Source organism: Rosa chinensis, chromosome 7, assembly GCF_002994745.2.
Source record: "Rosa chinensis cultivar Old Blush chromosome 7, RchiOBHm-V2, whole genome shotgun sequence".
Taxonomy (NCBI): Eukaryota; Viridiplantae; Streptophyta; class Magnoliopsida; order Rosales; family Rosaceae; genus Rosa; species Rosa chinensis.
Window position 1 is genome coordinate 46,985,295 of NC_037094.1, and position 14,464 is coordinate 46,999,758.

The 14,464-nt window shown below is 36.3% G+C and overlaps 1 protein-coding gene across 1 annotated transcript; it reads left to right on the plus strand.

The window, feature by feature from the left end:
- The first annotated feature begins 6,957 nt into the window (after window positions 1-6,957).
- Window positions 6,958-12,921, plus strand: LOC112177107 (salutaridine reductase-like). The gene is made up of 10 exons (XM_024315312.2): window positions 6,958-7,117; window positions 7,190-7,436; window positions 7,692-7,757; window positions 8,163-8,339; window positions 8,504-8,877; window positions 10,916-10,945; window positions 11,018-11,264; window positions 11,523-11,588; window positions 11,987-12,163; window positions 12,328-12,921. Exons 1-10 carry the CDS (start codon window positions 7,098-7,100, stop codon window positions 12,703-12,705), a joined length of 1,782 nt encoding a protein of 593 aa, XP_024171080.2. The 5' UTR covers window positions 6,958-7,097; the 3' UTR covers window positions 12,706-12,921.
- The last annotated feature ends 1,543 nt before the right edge of the window (window positions 12,922-14,464 follow it).

Here is a 14,464-nt window from a genome sequence, read left to right on the forward strand (position 1 = left end):
ATTCATTGATGACTTTTCTAGATACAGTTATATTTATCTACTTTCAGAAAAGGCACAAGCATTGAAAGCCTTTCAAATCTTTAAGTCTTTCAAATCTTTAAGTCTGAGGTAGAAAATCAACTAGAAAAGAAAATCAAAATAGTGAGGTCAGATAGAGGGGGAGAGTTCTATGGAAAGTACACTGAATCCGGCCAACAAAAGGGTCCATTTGCCTTGTTTTTGCAAGACAATGGAATTAAAGCTCAATACACAACACCCTACAATCCACAACAGAATGGTGTTGCAGAGAGAAAGAATAGGACTCTTTTGAACATGGTTAGATGCATGATGTGTACAACTGGTTTGCCTAAATTTCTGTGGGGTGAGGCTTTAAAAACTGCAAATTATATTTGCAACAGGACACCTAGCAAAGCCATAGAAAATACTGCTTTTGAGCTTTAGTGTGGCAGGAAACCTAGTCTTCATCACTGCCATGTTTGGGGATGTCATGCAGAAGCTAGGATTTATAATCCAAGCTTGAATAAACTTGACCCCAAAACTATTAGTTGCTATTTTATAGGTTATCCAGATAAATCTAAAGGATATAAATTATATTCTGCTCATCATTCACCTAGAATTTTTGAAACACATCAAGTAAAGTTTCTAAGTGAAAAAGTTCACAATACAAACCTTGAGGATTTAACCTCAGATTTTGAGGAAATTGTGTCAGATGAGAATATAAGTGTAGCATTGCCTTTAGAACAAGATGTAACTGATTATGTCACTGGCCAAGTAACTGATCATGTCACTGACCAAGTAACTGTCCCTGGTCGAGTAACTGGCCAAGTAACTGACCATGTCACTGACCAAGTAATTGTACATGGTCAAGTCACTGACCAAGTAACTGTACCTGGTCAAGTAACTGGCCATGTAACTGATCAAGTAACTGAACCTCACAATACTCCAGTGGCTCAGCCTAGAAGATCACAGAGAGCAAGAAAACCAACTTATGGGGGGGGGGGGAAGATAGTGACTACATTGTTTATCTGCAAGAAGCAAAAATTGAAATGGACTGTGCAGAGGACAATGATCCAACTACATTTAATCAGGCCATTGAAAGTAGTGAATCTCATCAATGGCAACATGCAATGGAAGCAGAAATTAATTCCATGAGTCAAAATGCAGTTTGGGAATTAGTTGAACCTGACCCCAACCAGAAGCCTATAGGTTGTAAATGGGTTTTCAAAACCAAAAGAGATGCAAATGGAAATGTAGAGAGACATAAAGCAAGATTAGTTGCCAAGGGTTTTACACAGAAGGAGGGCATTGACTTTACTAAGACTTTTTCTCCAGTTTCTACAAAAGACTCGTTTAGGATAATCATGGCTTTAGTAGCTCATTTTGATATGGAGCTGCACCAGATGGATGTTAAAACAGCTTTTTTGAATGGTGAACTAGATGAAGTGATTTATATGAGGCAACCAGAAGGGTTTGTACAAGATGGAAGTGAAAACTTAGTGTGTAAGTTAAGAAAATCAATTTATGGCCTTAAACAAGCTTCTAGACAGTGGTACAAGAAATTTGATTATGTGATTTCTACTTTTGGATTTACAGAAAATCTTGTTGATGAGTGAGTTTATTTGAAGACAGTTGGGAACAATTTTATTTTTCTGGTACTCTATGTAGATGATATACTTTTGGCTAGCAGTAACATTAAATTGCTTAAAGATACCAAGAGTTTTCTGTCAAGGAATTTTGACATGAAAGACTTAGGAGAAGCATCCTATGTACTAGGTATTGAGATTAAAAGAGATAGGGTACAGAGACTACTTGGTTTGTCTCAACAGAATTATGTTACCAAAATTTTAAAGAGATTTGGTATGGAGAAGTGTGCAGCTGGAGAAGTTCTCATGTCCAAAGGAGATAAGCTAACTAAGAAGCAAAGTCCCAGTAGTGATGTTGAAAAGGAAAATATGGAGTCAAAACCTTATGCCAGACTTATAGGAAGTCTCATGTATGTACAAGTCTGCACTAGGCCAGACTTGTCTTTTGTAGTAGGGTTTTTGTCAAGATTCCAGTCTAATCCAGGCCATGAGCATTGGGTAGCTGGGAAGAAAGTGTTGAGATACCTGCAGAGAACTAAAAGCCACATGCTAGTTTATAGGCAAGTGGAGGATCTGAAACTCATTGGATTCTCAGACTCGGATTTTGCAGGGAATTATCCAGACTCTAAGAAGTCGACTTGTGGATATGTGTTCATGCTTGCAGGAGGTGCTATTGCTTGGAAAACCATGAAGCAAACTCTTGTTTCAACTTCTACTATGCAAGCCGAATTTATTGCAGTTTATGAAACTGTGTGTGAAGGACTTTGGATTAGAAATTTTCTCATGCAACCAAAGTATTGAGTCACATTGTGGCTGGCACACTTGTGATTTATTGTGACAATGAGGCTGCAGTTTTCTTTAGCAAGAACAGTAAAAGGTCAAATAATTCCAAGCATATTGATCTAAAGTATTACAGTGTTAGAGAAAGAGTAAAGCATGGTGAAATAGCTGTTTTGAGTATTGACACAAATTCACAGCTAGCAGATCCTTTCACCAAGGCCTTGTCAGTAGCAACATTCCAGAAGCATACAACAAGCATTGGAGTTTTAGCTAATCTAGATGCTTAGGTTCAGTAGAGGGTTAGTCCAGTTGGAGCAATTTAAAATTTTAAGGTTCCTGAGTTCTTGTATTTTTAGTTGTGATATTTTTGACTTTTGTTATCACAACTTATTTGTAATGACAGTTTATTATTGTCAATAAAATTTCGAGGTATTTCCAAATATGGTTTTGCTGCAGCTTTAATGTTTTATCTTGGAAATTATCATCTTATTTTGAATGTCATACTTGCTATCAAATGGCTTAAATCATGTATAGCATGATGTTAAGGTTCAAGCAATAATTTTAAGCCATCAGTGTTCAGTAAATTTGCTTGAGTTTCTGGTTTTAGAAACGTAAAGTAGGACCTAATATATGTTTACTTGTTGATACACATTAACACATATTGTATCACTTCTGGTTTGACATATGTGGATTGCAGGAGCTTATGTTTGTGGTTTTGAAACTCTGCATTTTTGTTAAAATGTATACTGTTTCTTGCTCTGCATAAGTAACTTTGATCTGACTATGTTGGAATGGATTTTCGATTTGAGTTTGTCATCTGGCGCGCACTTCAGTAAGTTAAGTAGGTTTTGATGTTCTTTGGTGCAAATCATCGAGTATGATATGTGTGAGTCTAAAGGGGAGATTGTTAGATCAAATATGGACTTAACATATATCATCATAAAGTAATTGATGATTAGCTAAATGTCAAACCTAGTTTAACATGGATACAAACTGTAAATCAATACTAGTAACTTAATGAAGCAGTGTATCAATTCATTAAGGATAGTAATCCATTGCTTAGTCTACAAGAAAGGCTACAAGATTGTGATACATTAAGAATCTAACTAGGAAACCTAATCCGATAAGGAATGCTTTAATGGGAAGCTTCTTGAGGGTTAAGTCACCTATATAAATAAGATGAATTGGTCCCTGATTACTACTGACGTTTTGCATATTGTTCTGTTCATTGAGAAGCAAGTTGGTAAGTAACAGAAGGCCATATTCAGTGTTCGTGTTTGCAGCTGCATAAGATGGAATCCATGCCAGTGATTACTGAAGGTAAGCCTTGATCCCTTTTATGATTGTGTGCATATGTTGTGAGCATGTATATGGTTCTTACAAAAGAGGCAATTCAGACCATCCGATCCAAGTGCTTCAAGGCTACCAATCGAATTGACAGCATTTTCAACTTCCTCAAGAGAGATTGGATTCACAAGGCCGAGATTGTCAGCTGGTTCAATGATATTAATAAATTCCATCTTCCCTTGGGTAATAGACCTCTCATCATGCTTGAATCTCTTTTGAAACTCCTACACAAAAACATGTCCAATTTCAGCTTGATCAACGGCCCAAAGGTTCAAATCATTTTAAATTTTAACTATTCTATTAATTTTGTTTCTAATAGTCTGAGTGTGAAAATTTTTTGTGTTCTTGTCCCCCAAAGCAAGCCCTTTGTGCCTAATAGACCACTTCATTTTTATGAAAATTAAGAAGCTCTCTAGAGACATCCCAAACTTATTTTTGAGGAGGGGAAAAGCAAAAGCTGTGATTGGTAAAAAGAAAGATCCTTATGAAACACATTACACTTATTTAGAAAATTTCCAAATACACTTCTGCTCCAATGTGAAATATGGTAAGTGAAAGATCTAGAGATAGCTAAAAAATTCTTAAGGGGTTCAGAATCTAGGGTTTAGTCCCAAAAGAATTTAACAATTTTTGAGAAGTCTGGGTGGGACAGCTAAATTGCTTCAAATTTGAAACAATTTGCATGAATCTTATTCAGAGGGAGAGTGGTCAAAACAATAGGGCTGTGATCAGAGCCTATCATAGGAAGATTTTCAAGAGAAGAGTAAGGAAAGAGATATAACCAGCTAGGGTTAGCTAAAGCTCTATCTAATTTTTCAAAAATAAAAGTATGAACTATGTGTTTATTAGTCCAGGTAAAGGGTAGCCCCTCAGCAGGTAAAGTGGTCACATTAATATCAAAGTTATGCATATAAGTGTTAGAGGGATTATTTCCACCAATTTTTTCCTATGTAGCTGTTTTGTGACTATCAATCTGCAATTGAAATCTCGCAACATAATCGAACAAAGCATGTGGAAGTTGATCGATACTTTAAGGAGAAGTTGGATGCGAAGTTGATAAAAGGAAACTTTCCTTTTGTTCCAAGTACAAAACAATTGATAGATATACTTACCAAAGCAGTATCTAGCAAGTTGTTCTGTGACTCACTGGGCAAGTTTCTTCAAGATGTTTATGCCCCAACTTGAGAGGGAGTGTTGACTTATGAGTCATTATTAGAGTTATTAGGAGAATATATGTATTTAGTAGTTACCTTATAGAAATAGGTCTCCTATATTAAGTTGTACTAACTTGTAGTACAATTGTGTAGTAGTACTAATTGTACTCATTTAGGGTTGTATATAATCCCCTAACACGATTGTGATTAACATCTCATAAAATTTTCTCACAAATATTTCTCTTCTCCAACTCAATATTTGACTACTGCATCTGGTTTGGGATTTTCCTGTGTGGATCAACAGGATATCTATTCTGCTTTACCTTGTATTATTGATTCTACTCTATTTGATTTTACTGACGATGAAAATGCAGATTCCTTCTCACCCATGCAAAGCCACAACTCTAGCATTGATGTAGATTGTCAGGCATTGGCTTCTATTTATTGGCATCCCCTGTTAATTTTGATGATCTATTATGTGATGCTAATCAAAATAATGATGCAGGCTCTTCACAGATGCAAAGCATGAGCTGATTTGTATCTGATGATAATATTTTTATGTGATGCTACTCATAACAATAATGCAGGTTCTTCACATGCACAAAGCATTGCAGCTATTGATGGTCAGGATTGGAGCAACCAGTTTGAAGAATCATATTCAGATTACATTGGAGAGTTGGAGTTTTCTTTTGACGATGTGTACGATCATTACCTACTCCATTCTCGTGTTATCAATGATTTACAGCAAGTGACCATTGACTAGTTCTGTGCCCTGCCAATACTGTAGATGCCGATTGACTGGCTGTAGATTATAGTTTGTTGTAGATACTTTTCATGGCATTTCTTTCTTTAGCCAAAATGAGACAAATGTAACATCTTCAGTTGCAAACTTGCAATCATAAAATCAATGTGTTTTCTTAAGCATTGGTGTTATTTTTCAATTCTTATTCTTAAGCATTGGTATTATATAGTGTTGTTTTTTCAGATGAATCAATGTGTGTGGTTATAAACTAATGATAGTCAGTGAAGAGGTTCTACTGTAATGGCAACTATGCTTAATCACTGGCCTATCATTATCCCGTTGTCAAGATTTGCTGAATTCACAGGAATGTTGAATCCTTTGTGAGATCACAGTGTAAAACTATTCCACCTTTCAGGTTTCAGTTCTCAGGAGTACAAAGTTGCAAAGGAAAACTGGAGCACACCATTTTCTACTGACAATAAGCTATGACTGCAATCCTAGCTTGTTTGCTAATTGGATTCTGGTGATCATGTTTGGAGGTATAAGATCATCTATCTCTTATTGATCAGTACTTGTTTCCCAGAGTTCGAGATCAAGTCCGCATGTCCTGATTAAATTTATGTTAAATTCACATAGACTCAATCCACTATTGTCATTTGTAAACCTATGCGTAATGTGTTAGTATTAGCCAATTTATGATATTTTTTGTCTGTCTCTATTTGTTAAGTTAAAAACTTAAGTTGTTAAATATGAATGTGAGATATATGATCTGATTCTATGTTGTTCTTCGCATGCTTTCTAGTGAACGGTTTTTGTGCTTTCGTTACAAACTTTTTGGTTGATTTTAGCTTGTAAACATAGCATATATATATATCTTATATAATGCTTTTCCCAGTTCAAGACAATATGAAGAGCCAGATGTGGGAAAAGTGCTGTACTCAAAGGCTCATATGATGGTAACAGGGGGTGTCCCTACACCCCAGTAATCTAGCTAATGTGAGGCTTAAAGCATTGGACAGTGTTGAGGAGAATTTGAAGAGTTGAAGTCTGTTTTGAAATACGTAGAAGAGGAGGAAGCTCAAGGGAGAATTATATACTGCTCTATGTTCTAAGGGAAATGTATTCTAGATTGAGTTGTGACAATCAGAAATAACATAATACTTATTTCTTTTGCTTGGATTAAAAGAAAGGTCCATTTTCAAGTTTATCCCCAAACATGGTATTGTCAAATTTATTTGGAGCTCAAGTTTTGACCAAAACGAAATAGTCAGAGGGGCCGTATATCATTTATTCAACAAGGAATAAAAAACTGGGTCGGTTAAGAAATTGATCGGCAATATCTAATGATTTCCCAAATTGATGACCTCATTGCGTGCATAACCAGAAGACAATGGTAATACGTCTAGTAAGCTGAATATGGCTATAAAGCCCAGCTGTTTGAGTGTGGTTTCTCCACTAAAAAGCTAGTAATAAGCTGAAAGAACATCAACAATGGCAGAAGCCAAAAAGAGGTAATTCTTGGTTCTTATGTAAAGCGACTTTCACATTTCTCGTTGTGTAATAGAGGTTTATTATTCCATCAGGTATGCAGTTGTCACAGGGGCTAATAAAGGAGTTGGGTTCGGAGTAGTAAGACAATTGGCTTCAAATGGGATCATGACAGTGTTAACAGCGAGAGATGAAAAGAGGGGTCTTGAAGCTGTTGAAAAATTGAAAGAGTCCGGCCTCTCTGAGCTTGTGGTATTTCATCAGCTTGATGTGACAAACCCAGATAGCATTGCTTCCCTTGCACATTTTGTCGAAACCCAATTTGGGAAACTAGATATCTTGGTATGATAAGACCCTAATTTCTCAGACTAAGTTGTCTTATGTCTATAAGACAGTCTTAAAATCTGAAGTTGATTTTTATTGCTCAGTATTTTTATTGTGATGCTCTCCATTAGAATTTAACTGAGAGTTTTTTTGACGTTAATCAGATGAAAGGGACTGAAAAGTTCATGAAATATCGAGCATACATGCCTGAATTTGTTTTGAAGTTGATTTAACCATAACATAGATGTAAATGGTGGATTCTGGACTTTGTAGGTAAACAATGCAGGAGTGGTTGGATGCATACTAAACCCTGAAGCTTTTAGAGAAGCATCCGGTAAGGTAAGATTCCATATACCCTATGTATCTTCTTCACAGTATATTGAGGACTTTGTTTGACGCAACATTATATTTGATAATCACTGTTGTCATTTTTTGGCTTCTAAAAGTAATAGTTTTTTAAACAGATCTATGTAGTTCACTGCCATGTACTCCCCTTCATATGAAAAAGAACATGTTCCATAAGAAACTAGGACCATTCTTGCATCTGTTATATGATACGAGCTGAACTTGAAACTTAATTTGTTGTAGTATGATCTAATGTTTTGATATGAATCTTTCAAATTTGGATGCTGCTGAGTTTATTATTAGAGGTTCTCAAAGAAAATCATGCCATATCTAACATTAAAGTTTCAAATTTGGAACACAAGTCCGCTTCCATTAGTAACTTTCTTCATCTTTATGCAGAAGCTTGAAGAAGTCGATTGGAATGAACTCTCAACACCAAACCAGGAGTTATCGGAAGAATGCCTGAAAACAAACTATTATGGCACGAAAGGAATCACAGAGGCACTTTTGCCCCTCCTCAAGCTGTCCGATTCACCAAGACTAGTTATTGTTTCCTCGAGTGTTTCTAAGTTATCAGTATGAACAACCTGAAAGCTACTTTTATTTTTTCACATTCTCCTAAGAAAATCAAACTTTCTACTAGTTGTGAATAAGGTTGCTGAAATTTGTGAATAGATAAATGCAATTATTCTTAAAAGTCAAATCAATTTAAAGCTCTTCTGTTTTTCATGTTGTTTCAGGATTTTCCAGATGGATGGCCTAAAGATGTATTAAGTAATGCTGAGACCCTAACAGAACAGAGAATAGATGCAGTACTGAGTCAGTCACTAGAAGATCTCAAACAAGGTTTGGTGGAAACCAAAGGCTGGCCTCGACACTTTTCAGCCTATTCAGTCTCAAAAGCTGCCTTGAATGCATACACTAGAATTCTTGCAAAGAAATATCCAAGTTTCTACATCAATTGTGTCTGCCCTGGTTACACCAAAACAGATTTCAACTGCAATTCTGGCTTCTTAACCATCGACGAAGGTGCTGAAAGCATTGTCAGGCTGGCGCTGCTCCCCAATGACAGTCCTACTGGCCAGTTCTTCATACGGAAGGAACCGTCACCATTTTAAGCATATAAATTTATAGAGGCCCTTTCTGCTTTCATGAATAACGATCCTACTCATGATCATTTACAAACTATTTGGATTATCCAGTTTTATGAGACTACTTGAAAATTGAGATATATAGGTTGAGGTTGAGAATTGAGAGACGTACGTTTCTGGACTTGGTCTTTGTAGTTTGTTTCCCTTATTGTTGGGGTCATTGTGTAATATGTGCTGAGATTAAGATTTGGATAAAATATAATAAATCATCGCATACCAAAAAGGACTTTCAGATTTCTTTACTTAATTTGGAGTTTCTGGAGAAAGCGAAAAATATATGTTAATCTTGAAATGCAATGCGACATTTAGACTGGAAAATCAAGAAAAGTGGACTAGATCTAAAAGAACTTGCTGCCTACCCAAAGTTTTATCAATCTTGAAAAGCCTCAACTATCCAGCTGATGCCAACTTATCAAACCAAATTGCGCACATAGCTTGGAACATTCATAAGTAACCTCTTATATATAACAGGACTCTGAAGCCAGTATTTATGAGACAACATAGTAGATACACGTTTGACCACATTCATCTTTCAAATATACAACTTTTGTTAGAACTCCAGATAATCACAGTATCCCTAGAGCCTGGTTTCCATGCATAACAATTGCTCCATTTGCACCAGGAAGGCTCAGAATGTGGCCATTTACATCAATGCTCAAAGCTTTGAAACTGGTAATCCTGCAGTGAGACAGAGTTTTCAGCAAAGAAAATCGACCTCTGTGCGTGTCATTGATAGTTTTATAGATATTATTACCAGGCCTTGGCGTTATTAACAATGCTAGGACTGGCAGCTGGTGGTGGAGCATCCTCATTCAGGAATGGTTCTACCGGTTCGCATCAGACCAAACTGGATATCCTTTGATTTTAGTGTAAACCATAGCAAAGATGTACACCATAGTTTTATGTACCTCAAAGATGTCAAGACCAACTCGAAACATGGGATTTTGTTTCAAATGCTCCACAAGAGCAACCTCATCAAGCACAGGCCCTCTGCTACAGTTAACAAGGACTGCTTCCTGTAGACATATATTGCATATTACTAAACACGTAGATACATATAACTATTCACTTGTGTATATATTCACATGAGAGTTAGAAATAAAATTTAAAATATATATATATATATATATATATATATATGTTAAATTCACAGACTCAATCCATTATTGTCATTTGTAAACGTATGCGTAATGTGTTAGTATTAGCCAATTTATGATATTTTTTGTCTGTCTCTATTTGTTAAGTTAAAAACTTAAGAAGTTGTTAGATATGAATGTGAGATATATGATCTGATTCAATGTTGTTCTTCGCATGCTTTCTAGTGAACGGAAGTTTTTGTGCTTTCGTTACAAACTTTTTGGTTGATTTTAGCTTGTAACATAGCATATATATATGTTATATAATGCTTTTCCCAGTTCAAGACAATATGAAGAGCCAGATGTGGGAAAAGTGCTGTACTCAAAGGCTCATATGATGGTAACAGGGGGTGTCCCTACACCCCAGTAATCTAGCTAATGTGAGGCTTAAAGCATTGGACAGTGTTGAGGAGAATTTGAAGAGTTGAAGTCTGTTTTGAAATACGTAGAAGAGGAGGAAGCTCAAGGGAGAATTATATACTGCTCTATGTTCTAAGGGAAATGTATTCTAGATTGAGTTGTGACAATCAGAAATAACATAATACTTATTTCTATTGCTTGGATTAAAAGAAAGGTCCATTTTCAAGTTTATCCTCAAACATGGTATTGTCAAATTTATTTGGAGCTTAAGTTTTGACCAAAACGAAATAGTCAGAGGGGCCATATATCATTTATTCAACAAGGAATAAAAAACTGGGTCTGGTAAGAAATTGATCGGCAATATCTAATGATTTCCCAAATTGATGACCTCATTGCATACAAAACCTGAAGACAATGGTAATACGTCTATTAAGCTGAATCTGGCTATAAAGCCCAGCTGTTTGTGTGAGGTTTCTCCACTAAAAAGCTAGTAATAAGCTGAAAGAACATCAACAATGGCAGAAGCCAAAAAGAGGTAATTCTTGGTTCTTATGTAAAGCGACTTTCACATTTCTCGTTGTGTAATAGAGGTTTATTATTCCATCAGGTATGCAGTTGTCACAGGGGCTAATAAAGGAGTTGGGTTCGGAGTAGTAAGACAATTGGCTTCAAATGGGATCATGACAGTGTTAACAGCGAGAGATGAAAAGAGGGGTCTTGAAGCTGTTGAAAAATTGAAAGAGTCCGGCCTCTCTGAGCTTGTGGTATTTCATCAGCTTGATGTGACAAACCCAGATAGCATTGCTTCCCTTGCACATTTTGTCGAAACCCAATTTGGGAAACTAGATATCTTGGTATGATAAGACCCTAATTTCTCAAACTCAGTTGTCTTATGTCTATAAGACAATCTTAAAATCTGAAGTTGAATTTTATTGCTCAGTATTTTTATTGTGATGCTCTCCATGAGAATTTAACTGAAAGTTTTTTTGCGGTTAATCAGATGAAAGAGGGACTGAAAAGTTCATGAAATATCCAGCATACATGCCTGAATTTGTTTTGGAAGTTGATTTAACCATAACATAGATGTAAATGGTGGATTCTGGACTTTGTAGGTAAACAATGCAGGAGTGATTGGATGCATACTAAACCCTGAAGCTTTTAGAGAAGTATCCAGTAAGGTAAGATTCCATATACCCTATGTATCTTCTTCACAGTATGTTGAGGACTTTGTTTGACGCAACATTAATTTTGATAATCACTTTGTTTGGCTTCTAAAAGTAATTGTTTTTTAAACAGATCTATGTAGTTCACTGCCATGTACTCCCCTTCATATGAAAAAGAACTTGTTCCATAAGAAACTAAGACCATTCTTGCATCTGTTATATGATACGAGCTGAACTTGAAACTTAATTTGTTGTAGTATGATCTAATGTTTTGATATGAATCTTTCAAATTTGGATGCTGCTGAGTTTATTATTAGAGGTTCTCAAAGAAAATCATGCCATATCTAACATTAAAGTTTCAAATTTGGAACACAAGTCCGCTTCCATTAGTAACTTTCTTCATCTTTATGCAGAAGCTTGAAGAAGTCGATTGGAATGAACTCTCAACACCAAACCATGAGTTATCGGAAGAATGCCTGAAAACAAACTACTATGGCACGAAAGGAGTCACAGAGGCACTTTTGCCCCTCCTCAAGCTGTCCGATTCACCAAGACTAGTTATTGTTTCCTCGAGTGTTTCTAAGTTATCAGTATGAACAACCTGAAAGCTACTTTTATTTTTTCACATTCTCCTAAGAAAATCAAACTTTCTACTAGTTGTGAATAAGGTTGCTGAAATTTGTGAATAGATAAATGCAATTATTCTTAAAAGTCAAATCAATTTAAAGCTCTTCTGTTTTTCATGTTGTTTCAGGATTTTCCAGATGGATGGCCTAAAGATGTATTAAGTAATGCTGAGACCCTAACAGAACAGAGAATAGATACAGTACTGAGTCAGTTACTAGAAGATCTCAAACAAGGTTTGGTGGAAACCAAAGGCTGGCCTCAAAACTTTTCAGCCTATTCAGTCTCAAAAGCTGCCTTGAATGCATACACTAGAATTCTTGCAAAGAAATATCCAAGTTTCTACATCAATTGTGTCTGCCCTGGTTACACCAAAACAGATATGAACTGCAATTCTGGCATCTTAACCATCGACGAAGGTGCTGAAAGCATTGTCAGGCTGGCGCTGCTCCCCAATGACAGTCCTACTGGCCAGTTCTTCATACGGAAGGAACGGTCACCATTTTAAGCATATAAATTTATAGAGGCCCTTTCTGCTTTCATGAATAACGATCCTACTTATGATCATTTACAAACTATTTGCATTGGACTATCCACTTTTATGAGACTACTTGAAAATTGAGATATATAGGTTGAGGTTGAGACTTGAGAGACTTACGTTTCTGGACTTGGTCTTTGTAATTTGTTTCCCTTATTGTTGGAGTCATTGTGTAATATGTGTTCAGATTAAGATTTGGATAAAATATAATAAATCATCGCATACCAAAAAGGACTTTCAGATTTCTTTACTTTTGAGTTTCTGGAGAAAGCGAAAAATATATGTTAATCTTGTAATGCAATGCGACATTTAGACTGGAAAATCAAGAAAAGTGGACTAGATCTTAAAGAACTTGCTGCCTACCCAAAGTTTTATCAATCTTGAAAAGCCTCAACTATAAGTAACCAGCTGATGCCAACTTGTCAAGCCAAATTGCGCACATAGATTGGAACATTCATAAGTAACCTCTTATATATAACAGGACTCTGAAGCCAGTATTTATGAGACAACATAGTAGATACACGGTTGACCACATTCATCTTTCAAATATACAACTTTTGTTAGAACTCCAGATAATCACAGTATCCCTAGAGCCTGGTTTCCATGCATAACAATTGCTCCATTTGCACCAGGAAGGCTCAGAATGTGGCCATTTACATCAATGCTCAAAGCTTTGAAACTGGTAATCCTGCAGTGAGACAGAGTTTTCAGCAAAGAAAATCGACCTCTGTGCGTGTCATTGATAGTTTTATAGATATTATTACCTAAGGCCTTGGCGTTATTAACAATGCTAGGACTGGCAGCTGGTGGTGGAGCATTCTCATTTAGGAATGGTTCTACCCGGTTCGCATCAGACCAAACTGGATATCCTTTGATTTTAGGGTAAACCATACCATTGTATTGTTGTCAGTACTTTGGTGCCAAAGTTTATTCTTTTCAACCCATATTTAAATGATGTAAGCTATTTAAGATGATCTAGTCACAAATGAACAAAGAAACAAGGGATTTGACGTTCTTCTTATATGTTCTTAATCTTCTCCAAGAATGTAGTATATATACAAGATACAACATGTCCTATTAGGAAACAAAACAGAAGAGAATATTCCTAATAATATACAAGATACACAATCCTAATAATACACGGAATGACACTCCCCCTCAAGTTGGTGCACACAGATCACAGATGCCCAACTTATCGAGTGAGTCATAAAAGGCTTTACTCGAAAGAGCCTTTGTGAGAATGTCTGCCAATTGTTCTTCAGTAGGAACGAAGGGAAACAAATTGACCTTTCTATCAAGATTTTCTTTAATGAAATGCCGATCTACCTCCACATGTTTCGTACGATCATGCTGAACAGGATTGTGAGCAATTTCAATCGCAGCCTTATTATCACAATAAAGCTCCATAGCCTTTTTCTGCTTGAACCCTAAATCTCTCAACAAATTTCTCAACCACAACATCTCACAAAGTCCTCGGGCCATTCCTCTATACTCTGCTTCTGCACTAGAACGAGCCACCACCTTTTGTTTCTTGCTCTTCCACGTAACCAAGTTACCACCCACAAATGTGAAGTAGCCCGAAGTGGACCTGCGATCTGTAATATTACCTGCCCAGTCGGCATCTGTGTATCCAGAAACATCTAGATGACTGTATTTTGAAAAAAAATAATCCCTTCCCTGGAGCAGACTTTAAATACCGCAAAATATGAAATACAGCACCCATATGAGC